Below are 27784 nucleotides of genomic sequence, written 5' to 3' on the forward strand. Positions count from 1 at the left end.
ATTTGATCCATTTTATGTTGCATTGCCCTTTTTTTGTCGTATCAATTCAACAAGCTTTTTTTTTTTTTTTTTTTTTTTTTTGTTGCTTTTCCTGAAAACAAACACATTTGAACCAATCAGAGCTAACCATCTCTGCTGATCATATGTCAGTATGTCAGCCAATTGAACGGATAAGTGAGTCCAGGCATTTTGCTTTGCTGCGTGCATTCGCACATTGACGTGACTCATCATCGTCAGACTCAGATAACAGCAGCTGGGGAAACCTCCATGCCTTCCGTGGAATAAAAGCAATAATAAATATGGGTGGAAACGGATTACGCTACACAAGCACTTTATTATGCTTGTTGTCAACACTTGTGTATGTAAATGTGAAAAATGCATGTGTGGCAGCTTAGGATATTTTTGCTTTTGTTTTTTACATAGCGTTTTCACAGTTGCCGTCATATTTTCGGAATCAAAGCACCGTGTACCAAAACAGCATTCCGGCCCTGAATCTTACACCGAAACAGCATTCCGGCCCTGAATTTTTTACCGGAACTGCGTTCTGGCTCTGAATCTTATACCGGAACTGCATTCCTGACCGTTCTGGCCCACTTTCACCCCTGGTTCATAGTCCACATGTCCAGAGTGTCTTTTAGTACTGACACTTAAGGAGAATGTTGCTGCTTAACAAAAACTAATAAGTATCAAAATGAACGCACACAAAAATATATATTTATACTTAAAACTCACTTGGAGGAAGTGAAATTTACGTGTGTGTAGTAGAAAGTGAATAAGCTCCAAGAAAACTGTAAGCTCCCTTGTTTGAGTGTGGGCACGGAGATACACTGTTGCAACAACAATGCAGGTTTAAAGCAGGCTATAAGCATCATTTATTTGTTAAATGCCAAACATAAAATTAGCTGTGTAGTGCGTGCCCTGTTGTAATATCATCAGCAGGTTTATTCATATCGTTGTTGTTGTTGTTGTTTTTTTGTTGTTGTTTTTTTATAATTTACCACTTGCAGCAGCAATCATGCCTCGAAAGAAAAGAATAAGAAAATTAAAGTGTTTCGTTAACCATTGCTAGTTTGGAGTAGGTTGCTATTTATTTAAACATATATAAATGAATATATAATTACCTAATACACCTGCAATGTTTTTTCTTTCTTTTATTAACTCACATTGTTCTAACGAGGCAGCCGGGCTGACAGTTTCATACGCGGCTAAAGGTGCCCTTTTTTCCCCTCAGAGCACCTGCCCCTCAAATTGTCTGTGCACGCCACTGCTGGTGCTTCTTGTTTCTGCTGAAACCTCATTGGAATAAAGACCAGGACCGGTTTGCCCATCCCTGCCCTAGAAATATGATGCCAATTTTTTTCTTGCCCTAGGACAAAAACCATAGGGCACACTGCTATTTATTCAAAAGGATTCAAACTTGTGGTCATTTAATGTGCAATACAACAACAGAAACACAAACAAGGGTTTCGGCGTGAGTTTTGAAAAAGGAGACTAAGAATACTGTATCATGCAACAACAGAATCACACCAAGTTTCTACTTCTTACCATCTGTCCTGAGAATGAGAGATGTTGGTGAGCTATGAACTTTGCCCTTTGTGATGCTATTCATCACAACGCAAGTGTAGTTGCCTACGTCAGATGGCTCCACCTTGGCGATGTAAAGGTTTCCTGTCTGCTGAGAGACAAAGCGACGATTGTCTTGCTGGACGAAGTATGGGTACTCATTAAAGACCCACGCATATGAAAGATCTGTGACAGAAGTGGATACATTGATCAATGTGACACAAGACTTTTGGGGAGATCACTTGAACTGAAGGTGTATTTTGAACCTCCTGAGGAAGTAGGCGTTCCGCAAAGCAACACCACTCCTTGTCCCTCTCGGACCGACACAGCACTTCTGGTGTGCACTTTGAAATGATCCAAGTCTGTGGTGTAAGGAAAGACAAAAAGGACATGATGACAGGATCTGACATACAGACTGTAAAAGCGGAAAAGAGACAGGGGTAAAAGCTTTGAGTAGCACACCGACACAAATCCATTAAAAAGGATCGTTGGGGGAATTGCACTTTGGCCACGCCTGAGCAACACAAAAAGGGGAAGCGTGACACAGATAGACACATTAAAGACTTAAAGACACTCCAACTGAAAACCTAAAATACCCTCCAAAAATGGTACCCAAAAGCTGACAGAGGAGATATACTAGACAGTACTATTCAATCTTCTGATATTAGCAGAGCCTAAACAAAAGCAAGGGAACATTGTTATTGCACATCGAAAATTCTGAGTTTGAAGTTAATTCTCAATTTAAAATTAGGCTCCCAATTTACTCATTTTTTCGTCATTGGCCGTAATTGTTTACCTGACGAATTACCTGTGTTGTCTTTTACAAATATTAACACTGCTGTTTTCGGTGGTTTCTAATGAGGGTTTCCTTCAATTTGAATCAGTTGGTTTATTTAAATGGCCATTCATTGTCTTCTAACACACATCAGAAATCATAGTTTGCTTTGTATAATCCTTTGTGCTCGCAGCAGTGGATTAATGGTAGCAACGCAATATATTTGAATTAAAAAACAGTTAAGGCCCCAACAGTGAATTTTAAGAACTTCTAATGGCAATATTGCTTCTCCAAAGCCTTGCACCAATTACATGTATTTTTCATGTTTTCTGCAAACCTCACTTTCAACAAATCATCCCAAAATGCAGATGTGGATTTGTTGAAAGCTTAATGATTGAAACTAAGTGTGAGCATGGCTGTATGGTTTGAAGTGTAGGTGATCTGCATGAGAAGAGTCCTTAATGTGTAGCAAACATCTTTTTTCAAGGTGCTATTTCCTTTTGTTATGACTGACTGTGTGAAAAATACAAATAAATATACTCTAAATGATGTAGTGTACTGGCACTTTACCTTGTCTCCGACGACCCAATAACGTAGCATACTTTAGATACAGAAAACATGTGATTGGGGCTTGTTTCTTAGTCATGAAGTTTAAAGTGATGATTCAGAGGTCTTCACATTCTAGCCCCCAAACACACTTTAACATTTAATGCAGCTTCACACTAAGGCGGTGGGAGTCTGATAAATATTGCAAATAATTGCTGCATGTGCCTCTGCATTATTTGCTGACTGAGTGTGACAGCTGCGCCGCCTCTGAGTGACGAATGCCATAAAGTGACACAAAGTAACACGGAATGACTTACAGGCAAACTTGAGATGTGCTCTCCTGCTGAGGATTGCTCCTGCAGTGTTGTAGGCCATACATTGGTAGACGCCTACATCCTGGTAGCGGTCTAGGCTGCTTATAATGAGGTTGCCCCCTGACAGACGCCGCCGTCGATCCAGGCTCAGATTTATGAAAGTCCCATTCAGCGACCATCTGTGGGGGCAGAGTAAACATCAGTCCTTGGCAAAATGCACTATCCATTCCCTAAAACCAAAAAGGTGATATAATAGAAGCTGAGTGGAAACACTTTAATTATAAATGATACAGGTATAACCCTAAATGTGCATACTCTGTGGTTTAAATGGGTAATGTGAAATAAATGTTAAGATTAGTATCATGGTTTTCACAAGTAGAGGATGAACATGCTTCTTTTTAACAAATAGTTTACATGTCAAACACCAGAATCTAAAAAAAGAAAAAATACTTTTAAGATTTGGACTAGCTGATTTTTTTGTAGCATTAAATACCATTTATTGTTTTCTTTTTTGTGTCTTCCATAGAAGGGACATTGGAGCTTTTTTTTGGGGGGGGGGGGGGTTGTAAAGCTACAAGAAAATCCACTCATCCATTCATTTTGTACATTATCTTGTGTACAAAACTTAACTCAGTTGATATTGGGCCGTAAGTCTCCAGGGACGAGCATGTACACAACTAAAATTTAAAGTCTGTTTAGTTTTGTCCTTGCAGTTTAAGTAAACCTGGCACTCTTGAATGAAAAATCAGAATGAAATATTCACAAAAATGCTCTACTAACCAAAATGCACTATGTTCTGTTCATGTTCGTTATCCATCCGATCAGTGTGTGAAAATTCAATTAAAAAAAAAAAAAAAAAATAGGAACTAGTCCTTGAACGTTCGTTCATTGAACTCGATCAGGGATTAAGTTGCCAGCAAAAATAAATCACCATCTAAACCTATGTAGAATTTTGAGTGTCCAGTAAAGCTCACATTTTGGCACGTTTTTTGGAATGTGGGAGGAACTCACAGTACAACCAAGGTCACCATATTAGGATTTAAATAAAATAAAATAAAATACACACATACAAATAAAACCCATGACAACATGAAATTGCAAAATTGGGCATAATGGACTTATGAGGTGGAGTAGGCTTGTTTGAATAAATATATTTTTAAGCTGGGGCTTGGAAGTAGTAACAGAGTCAGAAGTCTTTATATGTTCAGAGAGGCTGTTCCAGAGGAGGGGAGCTGGGCGGCTTTAGTTTCTGGACTCCATGGTGGCCAAGCGGGTTGGTGAGTTGATTGGAAATAGACTTGAGGGTGTGAAGGAGAATGTTTATATGGAGGTGGGAGCTTAGTGAGATACTGATAGTGAGGTAAAGGTTCCTATTTGCCACTATTCTATTCGAACCCAATTATTTTGAAAGAATTGATGGAAGTCCTACCATTATTAATATTTTCTCTAAAAATAAAATGTGCTATGATGAGCATAAAAAATATTGCAAGGTTGCCTCATTTTGTTGGGAAGTATAATTTATTCCGCACGAAACTGAGCACTTGCATAATGCATTCGAGCAAGAGAACACCATTTTGAGAATGTCATTCATAAAAAAAAAATTAAAATTCCATCATTGTTTCTCAAATGGCATATTTTAAGGTTTCAATTACTATAAATATTGTTTCTTCTATCACTTTTGGCTTTTTTTCCCTAGGTCAGTCAGTCATCACTCTTGGCTTTACTGAATAGAAAAAAGTCCCCGTTTTTTGGGTCACCCTGTATGTGTGTTTTCTATATTTTTCTCAGTAACATAAAGGTTAAATTTTCGCCTTGTGTTGAACTGAATCGGTCCGAATCATTTTCTATCTTTTATTAATCGTCCCTGAATCAGACCGCAGATTGTGAATCGAGATATGAATTGTACAGTTTTTGAGCGAACGATTCACATATCTTCTTCTTCTTATTATTATATTCAATTATTATAGTTTTTAAGAGCTACAAGATTGGACACGTATCATCGAGATTGGCACTGAAAGTGTTAAAAGTATGAACTTGCTATTTATTGCAGATGCCAGCTCCTTAAAGGATCTTGGGCCTCTCAAGAAGACCATCTCCCTCACATTGTCTTCTATTGTCATTGAAAAAGGTCTTCTTACTGGCGGAATAATTCACCTTTAAGATACTTTATAGAGACCATTGATATAGACGATCGGGGGTTGCCATGGTAACTTCAGAGCCAGTATTTGCCACACATTGATATTTTAAGGTCTGTCAACCAAACACTCTCATGGATCCAGTTCCACTCTATAGATTCTACATCTCATTTAGGCCCAAATTTGTAACACTTTTTAATTTACAGTACGTGAATTCATTGTAGCTGTGCTTTGTTTACACAATAGTCTTGGGTTGTATTCCATTTCCTTTATTTTAATTCACGGTGTTTTGAAACTTTCACTGTATACTGTGTTTCTAAAATGGGCCATACATTTTTTTTACATTAGTATGTCATAAACAAAACTGTCTCCATCTAAGAGGAACAGAACACAGGTTGTAAGAAGCATTCTGAATATTAGCAGCAATATTATCACATTAGATTTACACACTTTGACATCATTCCACCTTTAACCTCTCACTATGATGACGCAATAGCATTTGTCTAATAATGAGTGTGATGATTCATAAGTAGTATTTGCAATACTTTTAAATTTTCGTTGAATTTCTTTCACAGAGTGTTAAGAATATAAAACAACAGGTGCAAAGTGAGCTAGAAGAGACACTTTATACTATTTGAACTAACAGAAAAAATTCAATAAAATTCAAAGACTACCTGGTAAGACAGCTATCATCTCTCTTAAATGTAATTCGAAAACGGAGTTTATAAAAGTTCAAGGAGAGACCCTATTTCCAAATGTTCTCTCTGTAAAATACAATTTATTTCCTTTGGTACATTGCTCTATTTTGCCCCTTTAAGTGCAAATGAAAGATACGGAAAACATAATGGCAAACTTTAAAATGCTTTCACGGCTAACCTTCAGAGACAAACATTTAGTTCTTTGGGAATACATTCAAAACATTAAATGTCAACGAGTGCTTACTGTGAAAGATGGCATGTTTTGGTATGTATTTAAATTAACCTTAAGACCCCACACAGTGTAGGAGGTCAAAAGCAGTGCCGAATCGCCTATTAGGCAGCAAAGGCAAATGTTCTGAGGCAGGCTGGGGGCTCCATGCACAAATGGGAGCAGGGATTTAAGTTCAATATTATTGTATTTAAACAAGTTTTAACTTCAATTAACCTTTAAAATGGAAAAGCACACATAAACAGTATTGTTGGCACATTAGAAATGACACCGTATTTTTTTGGACTGTAAGGCGCACCATCAATGAGCGAGTTTATTTTCATACATATGGCGCACCCATTATAAGGCACATTGCTGCATCAATGTACTGCATTTTTCCTTTGTTCTCATCTTTTAACATTGTAATTATTGTTTTATTTATTAATTAATCTATTTTCTTGTTGTATTTTGTTTTATGGGTTTTAATGAACGATGAATGAGTGGCTTGTGCACTTTACTGGCAAAGTGGAGCAGTAAAAGTCATTACGCAGAACAGAATTCACACGTAAGGCGCACTGTAAATTTTTGGGAAAATTTTTAATTGCGCCGTATACTCCCGAAAATACGGGAATACAAAATAATACTAACTGAATAAAAAACGCGCCACGTTCTTTACTGTTGTTGTTCAATTTCAGAATATAACCCTTCTTAGTCAGGAAACACATTAGCATATATATTAGGCTTTTATGATTTCTTTTATTCAGATCTGGCTAGGTAACGTTTATTTTCATTTTCCTGATTTTAAAATTTTGTGAAAATGCTTTTCCTTTGACGCCCAGGTTTCTACCCACTGTTATACATTACGACTATTCGACTTAAAATTGTCTAAAGCAGTGGTTCTCAAACTCTTTACAAATTTCACAGAAAAAAAACCCCTTAGATTTAACTAAGCACTTTTTCTTTAGTATTTTACTAAATGCTATGATTGCTGACCAATTTTAAAACAGAGGAAGAAACAGTAGTCACAAGTTCATCAAAACAAGGCTGCAGTTGTTCCTAAAAGTATACCATATTATAGTAAGTCACTCAGATATTATGCACTTAAAATTAATAAAAGAAAAGAAGTGTAATAATTAAAATACTGTATTACTTATCTAATTCCAGGCGGAAGACTGAATAATGCATACTGCTTGTGTTTCTGTTCAAAAACATCTTAAGATCTTTCATTCCTACATCATCTGTAATGCTTAATGTTATGTACTTCCTTTATCTAAGTACATGTCAGGCCGAGACTTGAATGGAACAACACTTCTTATTCAGCGTCCTTCACAGCATATGTGCCGACACATCGCAGAGACTCCTTTTGATCGCAATGCCACACCCACAGGAAGTGCACACTATGGCAACAGCAGTGTGAGATAAATATGTTACACTTAACCTCAAGTGGAGCCTATCCCAGTTGACTACGGGAAGGAGGTGACATCTAACTTGAAGTTGTTGCCAGCTAATCGTAGAGCATATTGAAACAAACAAACTTTCATGGTCACTTTCATACCTAGGGACAATGTGGAGTGTTAGATTAACTTACAATGCACACTATACAAAGGCACAGGTGAACATGCAAACTCCAGACAGGAAGGCCAGAGCCTGATATTGAACACTTAATCACAGAACTATGAGGCGTTGAGCTAACCAGTCCTCCACTGTGTCAACTCTTAAAATCAGTTTAGCTCTTGTAATTAGTAAATACATCTTCCGTTACATTAAAATTGAGTGCAAAAGTGAATTTTTTTTTTTTTTGGTGCATGTTGTGCTTTTGCCCCCTCAAGAGAAATGCAGCACCAGTGTTCCTATTGTGGAAACTTCATCTTGCTGACTGAGTGACAGGACTGTTGGATGGAAACGAAGAGAAACGGAAAAAAAAGGAAAGCGGGGCAATGAAGCAATAGGAACCCATTTACACTTCAAGCGAAGAAGCGGAGAAGAGCTGAGGGCGAAACGTGCTCCATTCACCTTTAATCACTACATGGAGATACCTGGTCTCAGACAAAGACTGAGAAATAATGAGTCTACATAGGGCGCTGCGCTATCATTCAGCTCGTAGCTGCAGTAATTCAATGCTCAGTGCAGGTGGCGCTTATATTCTAGCACATTCGTTCTCAAGCACTTTGGGTCCTCTGACCACTTGAAGGTGAGAAATTTCTCCAAGGACTGCCTCACAAGCCTAACAAGTATTTGTCACAACACCATCAAACCTTGAATGTCATAGAAATTATAAAGTTAAGGCAAACAAATTTCATGTTATAATGAAAAAAAAAGTGTTAGGCTAAAAAATAGAAAACACAATCCAAATCACAAGTATTGTCTTTACAATCGGCTTTCCCACCTTGGAAGTTTTCAATGTAACTTCCATCTCTAGCAAGAGCAACATCAAATTTGATAAAACAATTCCTTGCTCCTCACTCTCACTATTCAGTCTAAGTCTTACATTAATATCATTACTAAATGGGAACAGAACAGAACGCACACCGCATGTACCAGTCAGGCGACCTTAACCATTTGACAGCATCAACCTGATGATGACTCTGCACCAGTGTGCAGTATAAAATTAATTTCTATCTAATAGGCTACAGAAAAGTAGTTGCAAAAAATATGTAATACAGTTATTGCTGTTGTACATGTCAACTTGTCCCTACAAGAGTTGCCACAACGATTCCCTTCTTGACAGCATTCTTTTGCTCTTTTTATTTAAAATACATTCTTTACTATTTGTTTGAACTGGAAACTCTATTAGATCAGTTCTGATGTTGTTGTTTTTTTTTTTTTGCTTAATCAATTTATGTAATCAAACAATGATTAGTCACATAAATCTAAGATGTCACACTATCAATACTATGAACACTTTGACAATAAAGTTGAAAAAAAAAAATACAATCAGTGGTAGAAAGTTAGGGGAAACGAGCAAAAAGAAATAGAACACCTTCATTTATAACAATTACACTTGGCACAATGAAAGAAGACTCTGAAGAAGCACTGCAATCTGGAATAATTAAATTCCTACTGTATGTGAACAATCTCAACACTAAATCTGTGATTTGAGTTTATCTTGTAAATTATTCCTGGGTGCGCAGAGCGCAAATTAAGTTCTGGGCTCGCTCGGCCGAGTGTAGATGAACCATCTCCGTGATGTGATGTGATAGCGCATCGAAATAGGAAGCATTCAACTAGAGCCATTTGTGGTGCTGACAGCCTGGAGTGCTGAATGCTGTAAAAATGAAAATGTTCTAATCCTTTTTTTTCAACGCAGAATGGTGACTTAGTTGTTGTAAATTGAAATACTGAATACAAAATAGAACAAATGGAATATATTTCTACCTATACTGAGGAGGTGGGGTACTCTTGGCATCACAAGTCAGAGTCGCCTCTTCCTCTATGGAGTCCACTGGAATGAACAGATCACCTGGCTCCATTCGCCATCTTGGACCATGGTACAACCCGCTGTCCAGACTGTCTGTGAAGAGCAGTATGATCAAATATTAGAATAACTCTGCAGGAACTGTGTTCGTGAACTCCTTGGCAGCGTCCGTGTAGCTTGATTGAATTAACCTGAAGAGGTAGTGACACAATTCATTGATCCACAACGCACATTTTATGGGGCCACTATATGGAAGATTTAAATTACAGATCGATTGACATGGGTTTTTCAGGACCGATACCAATTATTGGTAGTTAGAGGGGCCAATAACCGTTTTGTGGAGCCGATATTCATTTGCAGTAAAAGTTTAAAAATTGGCGTAAAAATATTGAATACTGCAAACACTGAACTTAACTGAAATGCCTAAAGCATGTCTATTGAATTACACAAAGAGAAAGAGAAAATAACAGCTCCAGAAGTTTCTGAATTTCCTAGACTCTTAAAAAGTTGAATAAAAAGTTAAATAAATAACTCTCAGAAATTTCTCCACAGAAAATACAATACAACAAAAATACATGGAGTTCTCAGGCTCAGCAGCACCTCTTGTAAAGTTAAATAAAAACTAGATAATAGCTCCCTGAATTCTCTGCGCTGATGACCTCGTCTAAGTATCCTTCAGCAAGATACTAAACCCCACTTTGCTCCAGGTGCTGCGTCACTAGTAGGTAGATGAGGATATAGTGTGAAGCACTTTGAGGGAAAGGCCCAATACAAGTGTAACTCCACTAAACATTACCATTTACCATTCAGAGGACGGGGGGAATACTAGTGCAGGAGACAGCAGGCAGGAGAGAGAGGAGCGGCTGCCTCTGAGCCGAAATAACTTAGTTTTAAATTGATTTTTTCATATTGCCCAGTCGGATTACAAAATAGGCCGATGCCGATAAACATCAAATTTCCAAATATTGGCAACGATGATCGGCTCGGCCGATTATCGGTCTATCTTCAATTTAATGCAAATAGTTGGGTCTCTCGTTTACCTACCCAACTATCAAGTGTAACACTTCATAACAAAATATATTTATTGCATTGCATGTGTGAAAAGGTGAATATGGAAACTTTCAGCATGCAGTCGCTTTTACGGGTCAAAAAGCATTGAGCTCGTTATGCCTTTGTGGGTTATCATTATTAGAATCAGCACTGCAAAGGTTGCGCTAAAGACTGTCAGCAGAGTTTGACATATATAACCATTTGTAGTCTAGATGACCTAAGGAGCGTTTCATTACCAAGATGGCCCAGTCTAAATTGTGTAAGATAGTGAAATATGTCTAATGGGATTGAAGTTTAAGGAGGTGTTAAGGTTGGCTGTGTTTCCTTAATTCAATTTCTTTTAAACTCACGTGACCTTTAATTAATGTTAGAACAATACTTATTTCAAAATGGCATATAAATAATATTCAGACTGGGCATAACTGGGATTCAAATACTAGATGTGCATATCCATGCTAATATTTTTAAAAATCATATATTCTGTGTTAATACATGAAGAGACTGGCAACAAAGCCCAATGATAAGCATTAAAACAGTTGTATCAAAACATGCCTGTACAAATGCAGTTATGCTGTAGACTGTCATTCTCAGAGAAGTATTTGGTTATTTACTGCACCACATTGAGAGGTGTTTCTAATGTTCTGGTTTCCTTATTTAAGCTTCAAAATATATAGTAAGGGCGGCACGGTGGCTGAGTGGTTAGCACGTCTGCCTCACAGTTCTGAGATCAAGGGTTCAATCCCGGGCTTCGGCCTTCCTGTGTGGAGTTTGCATGTTCTCCCCGTGCCTGCGTGGGTTTCCTCCGGGAACTCTGGTTTCCTCCCACATCCCAAAAACATGCATGGTAGGCTGATTGAACACTCTAAATTGTCCATAGGTGTGAGTGTGTGCGTGAATGGTTGTGTGTCTCCTTGTGCCCTGCGATTGGCTGGCAACCAATTCAGGGTGTCCCCCTGCCTACTGCCCGAAGTTAGCTGAGATAGGCTCCAGCACCTCCGCGACCCTCGTGAGGAATAAGCGGCATGGAAAATGAATGAATGAATGAATGAATGAATATATAGTAAAATATTGAAAACACCTTGAAGCCTCATATGCAAATACAGTGGTACCTCTACATACGAAGTTAATTCGTTCCAGGACCTTAAGACGAAATGGTCGTATGTTGAGCAGGATTTTCCCCTAAGAATACATTATAACGCCATTGATTTGTTCCACAGCCCGAAAACCTACACTAAATCCTTGATAAATACTGCTGGTACCATTAAAAGTGGCAATTACACATAGTAAAATAAATAAATTTTAAATATAAATTGTAATAATAATATAATAATAATAATAATAATTCCTGTAATAAAGTAAAGAATCGGGTTCTAATGTGGCGGATGTGTTCTGTGTGCTCTTCCTGAACGCACTGAGTGGCTGACGTGACAGTGAGATAGTTGTAGTAGAAATTTTAACATTCTCTTTTACTTGTCCTGTTGCTGTTGGCGTCAACTACTGAGGACAGTAAATGTGTTGTGTTGCACAAGTTCTGAAATATAACCTGACAAAGCTGGCGACTTCTTTGGCGATGTTACCACAATAATAATTGTCACCTTTACTTATAGAGACTGGCTAACGGTGGTTGGAGGAGGACTGTCAATATCGTAGAAATTCTACGGCATTATTGTCGAGCCAGTTCAGGGACACGCAAACCACGCTCATATTTTTCTTTCATTTCCATCTTCATTTCAATGGTATGTGTCACCTTTTCCCTTTTTTAACCACCTGCACTAACCTTCTTGGAACTCACAAGAAAAACCGCTGTGTCTTGCGGGAAAACAAAAAAAAAACTGTGGCGTTGTCATAAATCGACGTATTTCGAGCATTTCGTCGGATGTACAAAACAAATGGCGAGTCAAATTTTACATTGGATGTCCAAAAATCATGTGTCGAAGCGATCGTTTGTTGAGGTACCACTGTATGACTGTATTCGCTAGAGCCTTCAAGATCCCTAAGATCATTTGCTGTTTTCAAAACCAAAATCAAATAAAGTAAAAAAAATCATTGTTCTTATGCACGTTAACTGTAGCGTAAACTTCAAATTTTTATTCTGACTATCAATACATTAGATCTACCCTGAAAAATATTTTTCATTCAAATACATTCAAATCAAATACAGTACATTATTTCAACATCTCAATTGCATATTTGTTTTGTAATTTGTTAATGCTTTTAAAATTTTAGTGTTGTGTTTCATCCCGTCATTCATCCTGCTTTTATATGGGGTTTTATCTCGATTCTGTCATTATTCATCATTCTGGTATTACCTTGTTGGCTGTATTGATGGCAATAGACGTCTAAACCATTTTAACTTGGAGGGGCTAGCAGTGAAGGGTCGCTTCCAGTCTTCCAAGTTTAAATGAATTGGGTGGCTTTCATCATCAATGGCAACTTTTGACTTAATGGGGGTGTCCATTTACGTTGTCTGTTGCATTCACGGTGATAATGCTCCGGTTACGCATGGATTAAACCGTTCTTTTCCACAGAAATGTAACCACTTGACATGCCAGTGCATGATATTCAAATAGAATGTGAAGAGCCACTTTGATTGGTGGTGAATGATTTTGTCTATGTTTACGCTCTTAACTGCGCTTTTTGAAATACTTTTTTTGTTTTTTTAACTAAATTACGCCTTAAGCCTCGGCGCAGAATTATGTCATGTGTCATGTCAGTCACAAAAATAGAGCCCCTTGTATCACATTATAAACAGCTGCTGCGTTGTAAAAAAATGAAACTGTCTAAGACACTTAAACATTGGGGCGATCGATCTTTTGCGGTTGCTGCCCCCAGGTTGTGGAATTGCTGCACCATTACGAGTCTAGGCCTTTTTAAATCGCGGTTAAAGACCCACTTTTTTAGACTCGCCTTTTCTCCGGACTAAGGTAGCCTGGTTATATTTCTTAAAGTTTTTAATGTTTTCGGATTTTTATCAGTTTTTTTTTTGTTTTATTTGCTGTTTTGACTTTTAGCGTGATTTGTTGTTGTTGTTGTTGTTTTTTTTGTTTTGTTTTGTTTTTTGTTTTCAATTTTATTGAAAAACACTTTTCTGCCTTTTATTTACCATGAACTATACTAGTATTTTTCATTGTTGTAAAGCACTTTGAGGACTATATAAATAAATGTGAATATTGAATATTTTGTACATCCCTTAAAGGGCCCAAAGTAGCTTTATTTGTATTGCTGTACATATTTGGTTTTCATAGAACAAAAATAAGTCATTTATCTGTGAAACTAATAGAAATACATTATAGTGGTAAATTTCTACTTATCAGCCAAATGGAAGCACTGGGTGTTTGTTGTAAGTACGCGTCAATACAGACGTTATTCCCCCCTTGTTTAACTGCCGTCAACCCATTCTCTCTGACAATGACATGATTTCCATCTCCTCGGTGAGTATTGTACACCTGTAACCGTCTGAATGGGAGAGAATCAGTGCACCTACAAATATATATATATTTGTTTGGCTTACCAGTCAAACACTCGATGATCGATAACAGAAGGAACTGTTTCCATGGCAACGTCATCTTTGGCAACCAAGGGCAAATGACACTTTCATCCAATAAGCTTTAAAATGGCACTTGTGATCCTTGCGAGACAGCGCTTGACCTGTTCCAAAAAGATAATTTGGTTTTAAAATCCCAAATTCAGCATCCAATCATTTTCATGCAATTCTTAGTACAGTTTCAGGAGATTCCATAAACTAATCTGGGATTGGGAGCACAGCGAAAAAGCAGAAATTTTGAAGAGCATGACAGCATGTAATGCAACTTTAAATATGAGAAGAGATGCATGGCATTGCAATTCCTGGCTCCTTGTTTGTGGTCACTGTATTCACAGAAGTATTCTTAAAGAGGGTAGTGTCGGTGTATAGGATTTACAGTAATGTTAAACTGCTTGAGGAACCCACAAGACAGCTCATCCGTCACTTGTACATATTCACTTTCTGGCAGCGAAAGGAAACTTGGCCCTTATAATGGGATACTATCCAATCAATTAGATGTACCCACAGTGCCTGAATGTCTCTTCCCCACATTCTGTTGTAGAACTGGACAACCCCATGAGGACGCCATTCCACCCAGGTTTGTAATCAAGGACAAGTGTCTGTCTGCTTGGAGCATGTGTTTGCAAATTGCCATGCACTTGTTTATGGCAGGAGGGGAGTGAGGGCAGATGGAGTGAGTAATGATGCAATTATGAAATGTCAAACACACACACAAAACACACACGTGCACCCCCGCACACATGCATACACACTGTGAAAAATCATAAACACTGTATTAAGGTGAGTGGGGTGTGCACAGGCATGAGATTCAGTTTTCTCATTGGCGAATGCAGTAGGGAGCCCGCCAGCTCCACCAATATGTATCTCATTTTTTACACTAAGCATTTATTTATATGTGGAATTAATGTTAGCAAGTAAAACACTGTAAATATTATAGTAATGCCTTTGGAATGCATCCTTGTTTGAGTTCCGTGTTCCAGGGGCAAGGTGCCATTAGCATAATTTCAACAGCCTAGTGGGCATGGCTGGCATATGAAAACATTTTCATAGACTTATGAACTCTGCTTTGCAGTAAACAGCCCTGTAAACGTGAATGTTGTGCCCAGTTCACAGTAAACTGCAGTTGTCATTGCAATTTCAACAAGTGCCTTTAAAACAGTGTGTTCCAATCATTTTGCCAATTAGTATTTTGTGAAATATCATCAGGTGTGCGGCACAAAATTGTACTTGACTGAGGAACATTTTTTTTACTTCAAAAATTTACAGGTGCAGTGATTAATCGATGCAAATCAATATATCAACTTGCCAAGCACAATCAAAATGAAATCCCTCAGAACGCAAAACATCAATCAACATTTTCATATACTTGATATGCCATAAAAAAAGAAGACCTCATGTAAGAATAACGTTATTTCAAAATATTATTACACAAGTTCCAAAAAAACTAACTCAAGTGCAAGTAAAAAGTGTTCTGTGAAAAGAATACTCAAGCTATGAGTAAATTTGTGAGTCACTGCTTACAATGTCAGATTTTTTTTTTTTTTTTTTTTAAATCATTGGTATATTAATTTTCTCAGTATAAAGTCATCTATATGAACTGTTATTATACTGTACTCGAACCTATTACAAGATTAAATTAAGTAGAGCTGTCCCAACTAGTCGACGTCATTGATGACGTAAATGCGTCAACAAGCACACCATCCCGTCGACGGTTAATGAAGGGTTAAAAAATATATGCGTGGAAAGTTGAGAATGGCGGAGGCTCGGTATGCAAGCGGGAAAACCGCACAAGTTGAAAAAAGCGCACTATAGTGCAGCATGGACTTATTTCAACAAAACAAAGGAGGGTACAATGTCGTGTGCAGTCTTTGTACTGCCAAGCTTGCATACCACGCCAGCACGTCGGCCGTGAATAAACACCTAAAGCGCCGTCACCCAGTTGTAATTTTGGAAGAGGACAGGAGACAACAAGCTGGCAGATTGTAAGTCCATACAACTAAGTAACGACATGCTTTATTGAAGTTGCTAAGCCTGTCGCGATATGCAATATGTCAATTTATCGCATGGTCAATAAAAATGAGTGCGGTAATTTTCACGGGTGCGTTTTATTACCGCGTACATATGTGCATACCTTTGTGCGTGCATTTACGCGTGTGTGTTGATAGCATATGAGACTCCAGTTACTTTCACAGATGTTTATTTGTCATCAACACGCCGTAGAATTAAAGTTACAAAGTAAGGAATCACATCAATATTATATACTTTAAAACGTTACCATTGCTACATTGAGGCGAATGGGGAAAAAAGTCAATGTACTAACCACTTTAGCCTGCTATAAAACATTGGCAGTTTTCTCCAAAACGCATACTTGACGTTAAATATGACGACATTTTTCATTCTAGCCCTCTCACACACATACATACTCCTCTCACATACATATGGCGGAAAACACAGACAAGACTGAAAAAGCTGTTTTTGCTCTTGCACCCCTCTTTAAAATAAACTGCTGTATTTTAAGCCAAAAGAACTGTTGTGTTTGATAGAACAATCTGTTTATATGCTGCCATAGCAGATTCATGGCGCAATAAGCTCCCGAACTAATTTTAAACCCCATTTACAGACATCGCACAACTGCTTTTGTTTCAACCCAGCCATGAAAAGAAGGTAAGTAATCATATTTATTATTTGAAATGCCTGTCATTTTTAGCTTCGAATCATTAATTGATGTCTAATATTTAGTAAAAAAAAAAAAAAAAAATTAAATATTATTCACTCGCATATTTTAAACTTAAACAAATTACGTCACAATGAAAAAATTGGCGTCTGTAAAAAAGTCACGGATATCTACCTCATAACTATCGCTTAACTGTATTTTTTTCGTTACTGTCGCATTTTCCCCAATATTTTAGATGATAAATAATCGATCCAAACAAAGAAAAATGGAAAAAAAAAACGTTTAAAAGGGGAACTATATGAAAAAGAAAATCTCAACTACTCCTTGTTGTCTGCGATTTATGCATCGCGACCCTTATTATATCACCATGTTTCACCTTTAAAATAAAAAAGAAAAATCCGGCTGTGGCCATTCACAGCTGTTTCTTGACACTCGGTGATACATGCTACATGGAGTTTTTGGATCAAAACAAGGTAAATATGCGATAATATCTCGTTAAAATTGTGGCGTCTTTAATTCTGCTCTCGCCTTCAGTTAGGGTTTTGCTGTTTAAAAAAAAAAGTTTTTTAAAAAATACCCTCCTCTTCTTCCACCAGAAAATTGAGATTTTAAGCTTTCCAATGATGTATCACACATGCGTATAGACCCTACCCACCGACGTCATAAAACCACGTGCTCGCTGTGTGGTTCCGCCCACTTGTCCGTCATTTTGTCTCTGTATTAGCATTGTTTTCAATTGATCGAGGAATTTAAAATGCATTTCATGGAAGACCCGGTGCTTTCTGATGCCGTAAACTCACTGGATGTGTTGCATAAAAGGCGTTATGTGGAAAAGCTTCGTTCTATACAGTCGCCAGATGCCTAAATCGATTATTTTTGACCGGCTGCCTTCGCCGTCTCTGCCTGACCCTGATATTTACAACTATCTTGTCCACACAAAATCAGACTAATCTCACGAAAGTTTGAAAAACTTTAAGAGCTTGGAGGCTTATAAATGCTACGTTGCTGGTTGGGTGAAACAGGTCCTCGTACACGAAAATTCGGCAGGAATCTTGTGCTCGGAAGGTGAGTTACGAACTTTTCAATTCAAAATCTTTTGTTCTTGCTAACATCCACTGTCAAGTCTAATGTATTTCATGTCATTTGTCAATGGAGCTAGGGCTTTTAATGTTTATGTGGATTAGCGATAGCACTCTCAATACATACATACGTGTATGTTGTCGGCGATTAGCCTAGCAATGATCTTAATTGTGGTTGTCAGCCCAAAACCCTCTAAATATATATTAAATGCATCTTACCAGATATAAAATGACTACTACATAATCTGTGGTAATCGTTTGGAGCCCAGTTTTCTCGTCGAATTGCAGCAGCCCATCTCGCTCTCTCCTCTCCGTGTCTCTCGGAATCCGATAGAACTTCAAGTCTCTCCGTCTATCTTCTCTGTTATTGCAACCGACCGCCACACACGCCTTCACCATTTTGATTATTAATGTTAACGAGCAGAAAAACACGCCGTAAATAGGAGGAATGTACGTAGCCGTAACAGGTCAACACGATGTGTTGACGGACAAGTGGGCGGCACCAGTCAGGAGAGCGGAGTTGTGACGTCACGTGGGTAGGGTCTATAGGACAATTTTGAAATTTGGCCAAATTGGGGGTCTCAGAGCGGATTCCGAGATACTGTTGTGGAGAAGTTTAAAGCCGGATTTGGATACAAAAAGATTTCCCAAGCTTTAAACATCTCAAGCAGCACTGTGCAAGCCATCATATTGAAATGGAAGGAGCATCAGACCACTGCAAATCTCCCAATACCCGGCCGTCCTTCCAAACTTTCTTCTTAAACAAGGAGAAAACTGATCAGAAATGCAGCCAAGAGGACCATGATCACTCTGGATAAACTGCAGAGATCTACAGCTGAGGTGGGAGAGTCTGTCCATAGGACAACAATCAGTCGTACACTGCACAAGTCTGGCCTTTATGGAAGAGTGGCAAGAAGAAAGCCATTTCTCAAAGATATCCATAAAAAGTCTCGTTTAAAGTTTGCCACAAGCCACCTGGGAGACACACCAAACATGTGGAAGAAGGTGCTCTGGTCAGATGAAACCAAAATTGAACTTTTTGGCCACAATGCAAAACGATATGTTTGGCGTAAAAGCAACACAGCTCATCACCCTGAACACACCATCCCCACTGTCAAACATGGTGGTGGCAGCATCATGGTTTGGGCCTGCTTTTCTTCAGCAGGGACAGGGAAGATGGTTAAAATTGACGGGAAGATGGCTGCAGCCAAATACAGGAACATTCTGGAAGAAAACCTGTTGGTATCTGCACAAGACCTGAGACTGGGACGGAGATTTATCTTCCAACAGGACAATGATCCAAAACATAAAGCCAAATCTACAATGGAATGGTTAAAAAATAAACGTATCCAGGTGTTAGAATGGCCAAGTCAAAGTCCAGACCTGAATCCAATCGAGAATCTGTGGAAAGAGCTGAAGACTGCTGTTCACAAACACTCTCCATCCAACCTCACTGAGCTCGAGCTGTTTTGCAAGGAAGAATGGGCAAGAATGTCAGTCTCTCGATGTGCAAAACTGATAGAAACATACCCTAAGCGACTTGTAGCTGTAATTGGAGCAAAAGGTGGCGCTACAAAGTATTAACGCAAGGGGGCAAAATAATATTGCACGCCCCACTTTTCAGTTTTTTATTTGTTAAAAAAGTTTAAATTATCCAATAAATGTTGTTCCACTTCACGATTGTGTCCCACTTGTTGTTGATTCTTGACAAAAAATTAAAATTTTATATCTTTATGTTTGAAGCCTGAAATGTGGCGAAAGGTTGCAAGGTTCAAGGGGGGCGAATACTTTTGCAAGGCACTGTACATGAAAAGTTGAGCTCCATTCGTACCTCCATGATGGCAACTCCTGAAAGTGGCATCATACTGTTCAAATTAATACAGCAAATGAAAAAAGAAGTTTGAAAAATTTTGAATGTAAATCTGAAAAAATAAAATAAGAAAAACCTTTTTTTTTGCAACAGTCAAGCAAGGACATTCAGTCAGATGCATATCACTATGACTGTATATACTTTTTGCTAAATTCATGTTCGTTTAGAGCAGTTTTTTCCTAGCTGTTTTTTAGTCACTTTACAGAGTATTTTCAATTAAAACTCTCACAGTAACATCACACAAAACAATTTTCACCACACATACCTGCACAGTCACACACATGCTGTACACACTTACATATTGTGTTATGTTCTAGTCATACTTTATTGATCCCACAATGAAGAAATTCACTTTTCAATTACAACCTGCCCTAGAAATAAATAGCAACAGCAGCACATACAGGGGAGACAGGAAAAGGAGCCTGTCGGAGCACGCCTTCGGCATTCAATAACCACGCCCCGATTTCTTAGATGGAAAAGGAAGAACCCTTCTGTTCTGGCAGGCAGGGCCCTCTTCCTTTCTCCCTGATAATATTTATTCCAGTAGTTATAGAAACTATCCTTCGCCAGGCAGTCGTGTTGGCTCATGGGTACTGCGCCTGATACGAACCGCTGTGATGTTGGAGTTTGCGCCAGTGACGCTTTATTTACTTGCCACACCCACTTCTGGCAAAATAAAACCTTGAAAACTACACTGAATGGAAAACAATGAAATGGAGACCATCGAGGACACAGCGGCAATTCTTGCATCATGGTTGACGGGAACAGTTTCCATAGGCGAGCAAATCTGCCGTCTAACGATGAGATTGGAAGAGCACACAGATTGTGCACAGGGAGGTGCTGTTTATAATGGCGTACATTATAACACGTTTTTTTTTTCCTGTAGTGAGTAATCTAATCAATTACTTTTCCCATATTTGAGACGCCGTTACTGTTACTGTGGATGTGAAGGGGTGTGTTACTACAATTTGGTTGAATGAAGCATGAGTTGTCTGATTATGTAACACATCAGCTGCCTGTCTGGAGAGAGCAGAGCTGGAGTGGAGAGGAGGGAAGGGGGTGGTGACCCCGTTGCAAACGCGATGATAATTGGCTAGGTGGGGGGATCATGCTTCACTGCACGCTCTGGGAAACACAACAAAGAAAGCAATACTGGCAACGAGCCAGGAAATTTCAAAGGTTGTGTCCTCAAACTTGAATTATATTTGATATGGTTACTTAAAGTTCTGCTTATTGTGCAGTACACTCAAAAAAATGTCTTCGGTAGGTTGTAGAGTTTACTAAAAGACTGTGCATTTTCAGCAAGAACACATCATGTTTCCAAGGTGAGCATGATTAAATCATGCAGTCCATACACAAACATGAACAATGAATGAGTAGCTAGATTAGATCACGTTGCTGCAACATAATGTTAACGTGCCTTTCCAACCAATTGCAATAGTCTCGTCATTTCTCGCGAGATTTAAAAGTAGGGTTGCTAACTCCCTGAAAAAATAAGTGACACCTCATTGGTAGAGCCGGCCGGCCCAATAACCGTCACCATTTAATTATTATTTTGTTTGTGAAAAGTGTTTTTTTTTTATTAGATGGGGCTTTGCAACGCACAGGCACAGCTAGTAAAATTCCTCAACTTTATTTTTCTTTCTTTCATAATCTTATTATCCACGTTTTTTTCGGCGCACTGGAGACTCCAAACCGTTTGACAGACCGGCACCGTTTGAATATCAAAATGACCGGAATTCCATTCATTTTTATTGACAAGCATTTTTCCTTCATTTTCAATGACAGGAACACATAGGTGGTTGTGATTTTTGACCACTTACCATTACAGCCCATTGACATTGAACTGGTGCCTAAGTAAGTCAATACCACTGACAGCTACTGTATGTGCGTCCATGCCATTGACTATTATGAATGTCGCTACTATTGATGCCAATGTACTGGAGTCCATTGAGGCATACAGTGCCTTGCAAAAAATCAGTACGACTGATTGTTGTCCTATGGACAGACTCTCCCACCTCAGCTGTAGATCTCTGCAGTTCATCCAGAGTGATCATGGGCCTCTTGGCTGCATTTCTGATCAGTTTTCTCCTTGTTTGAGAAGAAAGTTTGGAAGGACGGCCGGGTCTTGGTAGATTTGCAGTGGTCTGATGCTCCTTCCATTTCAACATGATGGCTTGCACAGTGCTCCTTGAGATGTTTAAAGCTTGGGAAATCTTTTTGTATCCAAATCCGGCTTTAAACTTCTCCACAACAGTATCTCGGACCTGCCTGGTGTGTTCCTTGGTTTTCATAATGCTCTCTGCACTTTAAACAGAACCCTGAGACTATCACAGAGCAGGTGCATTTATACGGAGACTTGATTACACACATTTGGATTCTATTTATCATCATCGGTCATTTAGGACAACATTGGATCATTCAGAGATCCTCACTGAACTTCTGGAGTGAGTTTGCTGCACTGAAAGTAAAGGGGCCGAATAATATTGCACGCCCCACTTTTCAGTTTTTTATTTGTTAAAAAAGTTCAAATTATCCAATAAATGTTGTTCCACTTCACGATTGTGTCCCACTTGTTGTTGATTCTTGACAAAAAAATTAAATTTCATATCTTTATGTTTGAAGCCTGAAATGTGGCGAAAGGTTGCGAGATTCAAGGGGGCCGAATACTTTTGCAAGGCACTGTATGTTGTTAAAGTGTTCTTCTAGAGACAGGTGCTGCTTTGCTGGGTGCAGGGAAGTAGTAAACTCTATTTTATCTCAGCCGCTTCAATTAATAAACTGCGTAAGCATTCAACTCAATCAAGCGCATTGATCGAGTAAGCCTATTTGTAGACAAATAAAACAAAAGGTATTTTTAATGGTAGGTGGACAATCCTTAAGAAAACGCGTAAGCATTGTTCTGTCACCATTTGTTTTATACTGTATACAGTAGGGGTGTAACAGTTCAAGTGGATGTATTGAACCGTTTCGGTTTTGCATGTTTGGTTCAGTTCTCTTGTGTACTATTTTGGTTATATTTTTTGCATTTTTTCCATCATTAGGTTTATTTCTAGCAAGGGTCAAGCGCTCCGTCTGGAACTAAAGTCCTGAGGTAGATTCTGCACTGACGCCTTAGCTCTACTGACGATTCACAAATAACTTCCAGGCGTGACAAATGGCATCATCGCAAATGCCAGGCCGTGGCTGGCTGGAGACATTTCTGCCGGTGCCAGCGCGTGGAAACTTTTTGGCTTCCCTGATAAAGTTACCAATGGACAAAGGCAAGTGGATGGATCCAAAGTTGTGTGTCAACAATGCTCCACGGAGATTGTGTGTGCTGCGTGAATGGTGCCGCTACACATAAGACAAATAAATACATCAGTTTGATATTGTCACTGCAACCAGATCTTTCTGCAGAAAAGCTGGATAAATTAATCTTTCTAGCCAAAACTTTAAGCTTGAATATAGTTACCTTTGTTATGTGCAGGATTTTGCTGCTATGGATTCAAAGTACAGTGGTACCTCTACTTACGAAGTTAATTCGTTCCAAGACCTTGTTTGTAAGTCGAAATGGTCGTATGTCGAGCAGGATTTTCCCATAGGAATACATTATAATTCCATTAATTTGTTCCACACCCCCAAAACCTACAGTAAATCCTTAATAAATACTGCTGGTACAATTACAAATGGCAATAACACATAGCAAAACTAGGGCTGTCAAAATTATCGCGTTAACGGGCGGTAATTATTTTTTAAAATTAATCACGTTAAAATATTTGACGCATTTAATGCCCCGCTCAAACAGATTAAAATGACAGCACAGTGTCATGTGCACTTGTTACTTGTGTTTTTGGATGTTTTGTCCACCTCTGCTGGCGCTTGGGTGCGACTGATTTTATGGGTTTCAACACCATCGTGTAATTATTGACATCAACAATGACGAGCTACTAGTATATTTTTTTGATTGAAAGTTTTACAAATGTTATTAAAACGAAAACATTAAGAGGGGTTTTAATATAAAATTTATATAACTTGTACGAACATTTATCTTTTAAGAACTACAAGTCTCTCTCCATGGATCGCTTTAACAGTTAATAATGTTAATGCCATCTTGTTGATTTATTGTTATAATAAACAAATACAGTAATTATGTTCAGTATGTTGATTATATACACTGTATATCCTTCTTGTGTCTTATCTTTCCATTGCAACAATAATTTACAGAAAAATATGGCATATTTTATAGATGGTTTGAATTGCGATTAATTACGATTAATTAATTTTTAAGCTGTGATTAACTCGATTAAAAATTGTAATCGTTTGACAGCCCTAAGCAAAACACATTAATTATGAATAAAAATCGGAATAATATAATAATAATAATAATAGTAATAATAACAATAATTCTTGTAATAATGTATCGAATCAGGTTCTAATGTGGCGGACGTTTTTTTCTGTACCTGAACACACCGCGTGACTGACGTGACACAGAGAGGACCGGTGCGGTTGAGTTTACTTTCGCTTTCAATGTTTTTTGAGTACACAGTCAATTGCGGCGGACAGCAAGCGCTTTGTGTTGGATAAGTTCTGAAATAAATGATAAAAACCTGACAAAGCTGGCGATTTCTTTGGCGATGTAACCACAGTAATAATTGTCAACTAGACTGCCGAACGGTGGTCGGAGGAGGACCATGGAGATGTATTATTGAGCCAGTTCACTGATGCGCACCCCACACTCATATTTCTCTATAATTTGCATCTTCATTTAGAAGGTAAGCGTCAACTTTTTCCTTGTTTCACCACCTTTTTGAAACCTGTGTTGATTTCTCTCACAAGAAAGTCAGCTGTGCGTCAGTCTGCGGTTCTGTCATGTCGTTGTATTTCGAGCATGTCGTCGGATGTAGAAACAAATGGCGAGTCAAATCTCACGTTGGATGTCGAAAAGATCATGTGCCGAAGTGATCGTAGGTCGAGGTACCACTGTGTACAGTTTTTGTTGCTCATTTATAATTTCATTAAGATATCATAATTGTTGCAGATATTTTTTTTTAAACTTATCTGAAATACCACCCAAATGGGTCGCTTTTATTTATTTCCACAAGATCTACCATTTACTTTTTTTTTTTTTTTTTTTTTTTTATGAAACCATTTCAACACATTATTTCCGATTAACCGAACCCCGAACCAGATCCTGATTATATTTTAGTGTACGGTTACGTCCGGAGCATAAATGTAAACTGCCACTGAGATTGAACCTGCATAAAGACGATGTGGAAACCAGAGAAAGAATTCATGTCTTTGGGTGTGGTTTATGATGCATTAGGCCCACAGATAGAAGTCAACACCAATCTACTAAAATGTCAGAGAGCATACACACGCGCACAACGTGTGCCTCCACACATTCACTGACTTTCTATTGAGTAGACGTAAGCCGTGATGTGTGGCTCATTTGTGGTCTAATCCCAAAAGAGCCTGGTTCACAGCACTACTTATAGAGGGTCTAATTGTTTGTCAGCTGCCTTGGATGTCAAGTCAGACACGTGGAGTCTCAGCCAGGATTTTCTACACCACCTTTCATGTGTGCTGTTGCCTTTTTACCCCTTCAAAGTTGGCCAAATTGGATTTTTATGCTTTCTTCCTTCTTGCAGAGTCCTGCATGCCATAACTCAGTGATGGGAGCACAATGTACAGTCGGTTGGCACCGAGAGACAGAGGAGTGATGCGTGGAGGGCACACTGGGTAATACACTCCCTGCCTATTTTGCATACGTATGAAGACTCGGAGTGAGGTTTTGACAAAGATGGCATGTTTCCGCAAATGTTATTTTGTCCTTCCTTTCCAGGCACCACGACTGAATTTACAAGTGCATGTCAAATTCTGGTACTGTAATTAGCATTAGCAGGAGAAGACTAGTCATTCACATGTCACGTGCACTGATGCCAATGCTTACCACACACCACGGACATTCTGAGCTTGCACTGAATAATGGTGCTAATGAAGATTCCAGTGCAAGGTGTTGTGAAAGCTTCAATTGATACTTTCTTTTCATTATGTATATGAAATTGAAAAAAAAATGTTGATATTCACCACATCCATCACACTATGCCAGCATCCAAGTTGGTTGATGCTTTTAGAAACAGCGTAGCTCTAAGTGGGAGTCTACTCACTTTGAAGGCCTAAGCTGCATTCATCACAGCTATTTCAGCTGACATGGTGGCAAACCAGTATGCAATTATCTACTGAAAATTCAGATGATGTAGGGGTTATCCTCACCACCAGAAGAATGTCTTTTATTGGTCCATTTACAGAAATTAAGGCTGGACAATATATTAAAAAAAAGATCGTCATCATGATAATGTTATGCGCAATCTACAAATTGCCATTCTTTGGATGCAATCCTACTATTGGCTAGTGTAATGGTTGTTGTGCTCTTCTGTGTTCTGTTGCTGTTTGCCTAACCTTGAGTTATACTGTATAACTGAATGGAAACATGTAACACACAAATACTGTTATGTACTGCACATTCGCCTGACAATGGAAAAGTAGAGCGGATGTAAAAAATATTTGAAAACATATTGAATACACCACAAGAAACAGAAAGAGGTACTTTCCAATTATCTGCCTTCCCAATACAGTAAGCGAAGTATTGCAATATCTGAAGTGATTTGAGGCAGCTTGTTGACACACTTTGCAACTTGCCTTTGTATTTGAACAAGAACTACACAAATTCAGCAATTTTGCCAATGAAATTATTGATATTTTTTATTTTATTTAAAAAGATCAGTAATATCTAACAGAACACTACAACAGAAAATAATGTCATTTAATGTTAATCATTAACAGCGAACTGCTGCACTTCCTAAATGACAGTAGGCCTAAATATTGTGAGTAAATTTGACAGCCCTGATTAATACTTGGTATGGTATTATTTTTGTAAAGGCAGATGTTGTGCAAAAGGACACTTGCACAGCACAGGATCTCATTCAATTTTGCAGGAGGTGGTCCTTCATTGTACGAGCATAAAATCATTTGTAATGCAATCCACTGAGACCGAGCTGGGCGTGAAATGTGTAGCTGTTGGGTTCCTGCCACGTATTTGACAGAGTGATCACAAGTGAAGCTGCAGTCAAGCATCACGCCAGGTAGGCACCCAGAGTAGCCTGGACCACTATGTTACTAATAAAACACCATGCATCATTCTGGCTCAAAATAAAATTATAGCAAAGAACGCATGTTCTACCATCCCCCCCCCCCCAAAAAAATGGATGAGGGCATAACACCCTATTCTCTAAACTATTCTTAACTGTATTCTTGTCAGTATCCAATAAATAAGAGAATGCCATGTCTTGATTTATAGAGGCAATCCGGGAAGGTTGACAAGAACTGGTGAACCTTATTAGAAGTCATATTAAGACATATCACAATGTAAATGTTTTAGCTTACATACACGTTCAAAATAGCCATGCACGAGCACACGCTTTGTTTTGTCGCCTTTTTCTGGGTGTGCGTGTGTAGGTGCGCGCGCGCGTGTGTGCCACGAGTGTGTGTGCGTTTCTTACCCCCTATCTTAGAGTGTCTTGACTCCAACAGCGAGCAGATTCAGATCTTAGGGAAAGGGCGACACATGTATCGTCCACGGAAAGCCTTTTAAGAACATTTCGCTCACAATGGCAAGGTCGTTCATACAGGTGAAATTGAGTAGGGATGACACGCGCTTCATAGCTGCTCCCACCTCGTCCTCCGCTCCTCATCACACACATACACACGAAAAATGTCTACAAAAAATAAAAAGGAAAACACCACGCACACGCAAACGCACAGCTCTCATGCACGCACAACACCCACGTTGCTTGTGGCGCTGAATCACATTGAAATCGTTCCACGGTCTCCAATCCAACGCGCGCAGCTTTCAAATTGGGCTTGGACGGGGA

General features: G+C 38.7%; 1 protein-coding gene and 1 long non-coding RNA gene across 2 annotated transcripts in view; one reads left to right on the forward strand and one right to left on the reverse strand.

Annotated features, from left to right (window-relative positions):
• The window catches only part of LOC130909378 (uncharacterized), a 32489-nt gene extending 9369 nt beyond the window's left edge, over positions 1–23120 (forward strand). Inside the window, exons 2-4 of the long non-coding RNA XR_009061740.1 lie at positions 14790–14825; positions 16869–16912; positions 22916–23120. This is a non-coding gene — a long non-coding RNA (uncharacterized LOC130909378). The remainder of the gene's footprint in view (positions 1–14789; positions 14826–16868; positions 16913–22915) is intronic.
• The window catches only part of cntn3a.2 (contactin 3a, tandem duplicate 2), a 91230-nt gene extending 63446 nt beyond the window's left edge, over positions 1–27784 (reverse strand). The window contains exons 1-6 of the mRNA XM_057825756.1: positions 27413–27784; positions 14216–14352; positions 9615–9750; positions 3202–3377; positions 1830–1925; positions 1546–1749 (exon numbers count right to left, since the gene is read on the reverse strand). Of these exons, the coding sequence (XP_057681739.1) occupies positions 1546–1749; positions 1830–1925; positions 3202–3377; positions 9615–9750; positions 14216–14270 (667 nt within the window). The 5' untranslated portion in view covers positions 14271–14352; positions 27413–27784. The remainder of the gene's footprint in view (positions 1–1545; positions 1750–1829; positions 1926–3201; positions 3378–9614; positions 9751–14215; positions 14353–27412) is intronic.

Source organism: Corythoichthys intestinalis, chromosome 2 (genome assembly GCF_030265065.1).
Source record: "Corythoichthys intestinalis isolate RoL2023-P3 chromosome 2, ASM3026506v1, whole genome shotgun sequence".
NCBI classification, from domain to species: Eukaryota; Metazoa; Chordata; class Actinopteri; order Syngnathiformes; family Syngnathidae; genus Corythoichthys; species Corythoichthys intestinalis.